A 6,000-nucleotide genomic window follows, 5' to 3' on the forward strand; every position below is an offset into this window, starting at 1 on the left:
TTCAAAGCTGTTTAAAAATTCTCAACTGAGCCCCAGAGGAACAGAAAAAGGGGTCAAGTTTTTTTTTTCCCTCTTGATAACTCAGCTAAAGTTAGACCAAAACAATAGACACACAGGCACGTTAATACTGGTTGACTGGGCACTTGTATGCAGTACTTATAGACCAGTAAAAGTGCTCGTTTACCTGTCTGGTGTGTAAGGGGCCCTTTGTCTTGAAGCCTCCTTGGGAACTGCACTCTGAGGCACTGAAGTGATCTGAACTAGTGGAGGAGCGTTTGGAAAGGGTGTCGCAACCCCCGACAAAGGTGTTGTCCAAAGGGAGTTCCTGAATCACGTGATGCTTCTTCACGGAAACCGGCGTGTCTGGTTTAAGATGGAAAGCCGGCTGTGGAGAAGCAGATTTGTAGTGCTTGGCCAGGTCAGGGCTGTTAGGCTTGAAGGTTGTTGGAGGTGCCGGGCCCCAGTCAAATCTTCCTATACTTTGCTCCTCCAACTCAGCTGGCAGGCTTATCGTCCCATTGATAGGTTCGTGAACTGCATCCTCGGGTTTGGACTCTTCAATCGTAACAAAGTTCAAAAGAGAGCTCTTGGGAGACTTTCTTTTCTTCCTTTTCTTTTTCTTGTTTTGTTTATTCTCCTGGTTTGGGGACATCCATTCAGCACCTTGCTTGCTCCTCTGGGCGGCTTTGAACCTTGACGCGTGTCGACAGCGCACCAGAACGGTGACGAAGATCACCACGATCACCACCATGGCGCCGGCCACGATGGCGATCATGATGGTGAGATAGTCCTCGTTTTGATAGGGCTGGCTACTATCCCCTATGTTCCTGTCCAACGGTGTCTCCATAGTCCTGCGAATCAAGTCATAGATATAGGAGGCGTTTCCAGCAGTGTCATTAACATACAGAAAGACAAGCACAAGTGTATGCAAAGACTTAGGGTATCCCAGGTCACTTATGTTGACCACCAAACGGTGCAAGCCCACATCAGTGGGCGCTGGTTTTTCTTCCAGAGTAATGTTCCCTGTTACTGGATCAATCCGAAACAAGCCTTTGTTGTTCCCACTCACAATGGTATACTTCAGTTCTGCGTTCATCCCCGTGTCAATATCCACGGCGAAAACTTCTGCCACCACAGAGCCAGGAATGGCTGAGAGGGGCACCAACTTAAAAGAAGTGTTAGAAGGTGGAGAGATGACCACGGGGCTATTGTCATTGACATCCATGACATTGATAGTTACTTTTGCAGTAGAGGACCGGGGTGGTTGTCCTCCATCGGTGGCTTTGACATCAAACGTGTAGGAACTCTGCTGCTCTCTATCAAATGAGACATTTGACTTTATGACTCCAGAATAGGGATCCAACACAAAATTATCATTGTCATTTAGAATGGAAAGAGTCACGGCTTTATTCTCTCCAGCATCTGCGTCTGTCACTGTGATCACCCCCACAGTACTATACTTTGGCAGATTCTCAGACACAAAAAATTGAAAATGATTATGGGTAAACTTGGGGCTATTGTCATTCTCATCCAGAACAGTAACTATCACAGCCGCTTGGCTCTGGAGGGGAGGGGTCCCACTGTCCCTGGCAGTTACTGTAAAAATGAATCGTTCTTGTTCTTCTCTGTCAAAGACTCTGGAGGCTGTCAAAACTCCTGTCTTTCGGTCCAGATCAAAGAAGGAGGCATTCGGTCCAAGCTGATAAACAATGTCTGCATTTTTCCCACTGTCTTCATCTGTGGCACTAATCGTTGTTAAGTATAACCCACGCCGGTTGTTTTCCGAAACTGACAGCTCAATTACAGGCTGGTTGAAAATGGGTGGGTTGTCATTTTCATCCTCAAGCTTAACCCTTACCAGGGCAGTCTGATTTAAACTGGGCTTCCCAGAATCAGAGGCAACAATTTTAAAGCTGAATTCTTTGGTGCCCTCATAGTCCAGCAAAGAGGAGGTCTCTAACAAATACTGGTTGTCGTAGACTGCCTTCAAATGAAATGGGACCTCTCTTTCAATAAAACAGATCACTTTGCCATTCACATCGGTGTCTTTATCTGAAACTGTAATTAGGGCAATCTTTGTATTGACAGGATCTTTCTCAGATAAATACACTGTGCCATTGATGGGACTTATTATGTACCTGAGGTCTATGTTAGGAGGGTTATCATTGACATCAGTGACATTGATGGTGACTGTTGCTCGAGCAGGAGTGGAGCTGCCATCGCTAGCCAGCACTGTCACTTTGTGAATGGCTGTCTCCTCTCGATCTAAGGACCTCTGAACTGTAATCAGCCCAGTAGTATTGTTTAAAGCAAAGAGTCTTTTGGTTGCGGGGGCGACCTGGGCACCAAAAATGTACCGGATTTCAGCATTACTGCCTATATCTGCATCAGTGGCATGGAGCTGAATCACAGAGGTGCCTACAGGAGCATTCTCTGGAATATGCACCTCCACTTGACCCTCTTTAAACACTGGCCTGTTGTCATTTACATCACTTACTGTGACCTGCAGGATGGCTGTGCTGGATTTCTGCGGAGTGCCTCCGTCCTCTACTTTGATTTTCATCACATAGGTATCTTTCTGTTCTCTGTCCAAGTTTTGCTGAACAATCAATTGTGGCCACTTTTCTCCCTCCGGAGTTTCCACGATATCCAGTCCAAAAACACTCTGCCCATTCAACAATTCATAATGCTGTACACCATTGAAGCCTGTGTCAGGATCTGTTGCTGATGGGATTGGAAAGCGGCTGTTGATCAAAGTGTTTTCTGGAATGGAAATATTGATGACAGGAGATGGAAACATGGGGGCATTATCGTTGGTATCCTTGACAATTATTTTTATTTTGATCAGCCTGAAAAAATCATTGGGAAGGATCACCACTTCAAGTTCAAAGAAACACTCATTCTCCTCAGCATAAGAGGCTCCAGCACAGAGTTTTTCTCTGTCTATTCGATTGGAGGTTGTGAAAATTTCCCCAGTGCTACTGGATACTTTCACCAAAGGGGCATCCCCAGCTTTAGAGACCAGTCTGTAGACAAGGCTGGCACTGGCCCCCGTGGCAGCATTGATGTGAGAAATGTTCAGATCCTTTGGTATGTTTCCTATGGGCACATTTTCAGGCAATTCCTCTCTAATAGTGTAAATAAGTTCTTGAGCTATTGCAGAATCCAGCCTTAAACAGGCAATCAGAGCAGCCAACAGGTAAAAATCCCTCAGGTCCATGTTAATGTATTTATTTTCTTCTCCCGGATTTTAGAGTTTAAAGGTTTCCACTGAGGAATGATGCACAAATGGCAAGAGGGAGCAAGCATGGACTGGAGGATGCATTACATCTTGCCGCTTATTTGGAGACAGCCACTGTCAACACAATCGTATAAACAATATTATTCTTCAGGAAACAAAAACACGCAGTCATGAAATATCACATTTTCCACTGCATATTAGTAAACATGGCAGTTTGCTCTGCCCCTGTTTGCAAGTTAACTATGTGGATAAAGACATTAAATAGCCCCTGCTTGTTGCATTTGCCCAGAGAAAATGAAATTATCTACTTTTGAATTAAGGACAGCTGCTATTTTTACCTCGGTTCACCCACAGTATTTTTCAGGACACTGTTCAATTCAAAACATGCGTTCTCCTCCCTTCCCCCTTTTTCCCCGCCTCCTGGCTTCTAACCCACCTCCCTTAGTTTTTTTAGGTGCAAGTGAAAAACACTAGTATTTAACTATGGTTCCTGCTAATTGCTTTGTCACATGTCAAATGTGATGTGTTTTCTTCTCCGCTGAACTGAGTCATCTCTTTCTTCTAAAAACACTATCTTTTTCTTTCCTTCCAGTTCTTCAACTGCCTTCTAATACAATCTTACTAGGAAACAAGCATCCGGACATGCTGCTGCAGCATCAGAAGCAATAGTCGCCGGCCACTACAGACACACATTGACTGAAAGCACGATACCAAGACTTCAGATTCCTACCCAGACCTTGCTCTCATTTATCCATGATGCCAGATTATTCCCGTTAGAATTAATAAACACATTAAAACTTTTAAAAATGTATAATAATAGCGAATTCCTTATCCTAGAGGCAGAAGAGTGTGTCGAGATGTAAGTAAAACGCAGCTAACATTTCCATGTAACAACACAATATTTGCTACGGAGCATAAAAGGGGAAAAAATGCAGTTTCTTAACCCTTATCTCTGGTTATAATATTAGTAATATCTGCCACACATAAATACTGCAGCCCAATAGAGCAGGTAAAAAGGCTTTTGCTTAGATACTCCCTGGCTGCAATTTTAATGGGTGCAAGGCTCCAGGAAGCTACCTCCTTGAGTAGAACTAGTCAGTTCCCAGACTCTAATCTTATCTGCATTAGGCTGCACGGTAGCTGATGCCCGCGATTAGTTCCAGCAGAGCGATGCAGGTAGGGATGCAGATACAGCCTTAGTAAGAGAGCTCTGCCCCAGCCGTCTACCCAATTACAAACATCCCTCGTCTACACTGAGGACATATCCAAACACAAATTTTACAATTGTGCATGCGAAACTTTATACTTACGTTAGTTGCCTCAACCTTTCCCCTTTCCCGATATGCTGCAGTTGGGAATGATTTGTTCCAACACATAGAAAGCCATGCATCTGGTAGCACCAGTTTGGGGAGAAATCAGAAGCAGCAAAACGTTTCCTCCTTGTAAAATATGTTGCTTCGGGCTGGCAAATTAGCAACTCCAGAGAACAAATTCACAGATTTGTCGTTAGTCATTCTCTCCACATTTCCTCTGTATTACCCACGGGGTCTGGGCTCTTCTGGTATTTAGCACAACATCCAGTTGCACTTCTTCCGCTCAGGGGTATTTTTCCACAGCATCAAGCATACCATTTCCCTCCGATGCCAATACTGCTTAAGTCTCTAACTTCTTGCAGGAGACGTCAGAGTTGGGGTGACAGTGATTCTCTGGCTCCTCTCCCGGGTGACAGTTGCCAGAAAAATTCCTAATCGGTTATTTCTTCCGTGCTTCAGAGACTCTACAGCGCTCCTTCCTGTCTCGCATGCTCTCCCGCTCTCTCTTCTCTGCCCCTCGCTCCTTCCCCCTCTCCTCTCTCTCCTCTCTGAACGGAATTTCTTGATATAACTCTCAATAAGCCCAGAGGGAGGGCGTGACGGCCTCAGCCCCGCCCCCGGGCCCTGATTGGCCCGCATCTTGCGGTGCGGGCGGCCGCAGCCAGGGCGAGGGAGGGGTCGCGGAACAAGGCGCTGACTGTCTCCCATCCACCCCTCCTCGGCGCCCCCTCGGCATTCGCGAAAACCCGGAGAAGTGATCCTGGCCCCGGAGAGCCGGGCTCCCGGATGCGTAATGAGCATGCCCAGAAGGGTCCGCCGGGAAGGGGAGCGCGGGCTCTCACCGAGGCCCGCTGGGACGCGGCGCTCGCTAGCGCTCGCGGGCCTTCGGGTTGCTCGGTGCTGCGCAGGGCAGCGAACGGCGGAGCCCCGGCTGCCGGACGAGCAGGGGCGGCGCGGGAGGCCAGCCGGGCGTGCGGGCGCAGTCCCGGGGAGCGGTGGGCAGATGGGGCACGCCAGAGGGGCTCATCTCGGGGCACACATTTTGCACTTTGCTAAATGGAGGGGCCAAAATGCCAAGACAGGAAAGAGCCAACCCGGTGCCGAGAGACTCGAGACGCTGGGTCACCCCTCGGAGGTGAGCAGGGGCCCGATGCTCGGAGCGCGGTACGTGCCCGGGGCTGCGACTAGAGGCTTTCGCTGGCAGGACGCTGGCGGGAAGGGCCGAGAGGGCGGACAGCGAAAGGTCAGGGCAGAGGATGTTTGAACCCATCAGAACCGGAAAGAAAACCTGAGCGTTCTGTACAGGCAGGGTGACGAAAGCTGCCAGGGGAAACGGAGAGTGGCAGGCTCTGGGGTCCCCAAAGCCCTAAGCCAGTCTGGTGTGCGGTGCGGTCTTGGTCGCGGCGACCGACCGCGACTGTCCTTGCGCTTCTGCTCCCGCCGCGC

At 48.3% G+C, this 6,000-nt stretch overlaps 1 protein-coding gene across 6 annotated transcripts in view; it reads right to left on the reverse strand.

Moving 5' to 3' along the window:
* PCDH9 (protocadherin 9) overlaps window positions 1-5,123 on the reverse strand; it is a 948,380-nt gene extending 943,257 nt beyond the window's left edge. For 5 of the 6 annotated variants that reach the window (XM_057494560.1, XM_036893663.2, XM_036893666.2 and 2 more), the window contains exons 1-2: window positions 4,552-5,122; window positions 185-3,355 (exon numbers count right to left, since the gene is read on the reverse strand). In XM_057494560.1, coding sequence (XP_057350543.1) covers window positions 185-3,220 — 3,036 coding nt within the window. In that variant the 5' untranslated portion in view covers window positions 3,221-3,355; window positions 4,552-5,122. Of the gene's footprint in view, window positions 1-184; window positions 3,356-4,551 lie in introns of all 6 variants that reach the window. The other variant, XM_036893668.2, reaches the window with a different exon arrangement.
* Between the last annotated feature and the right edge of the window lie 877 nt (window positions 5,124-6,000).

Source organism: Manis pentadactyla, chromosome 17, assembly GCF_030020395.1.
Source record: "Manis pentadactyla isolate mManPen7 chromosome 17, mManPen7.hap1, whole genome shotgun sequence".
In the NCBI taxonomy this organism is placed as follows: Eukaryota; Metazoa; Chordata; class Mammalia; order Pholidota; family Manidae; genus Manis; species Manis pentadactyla.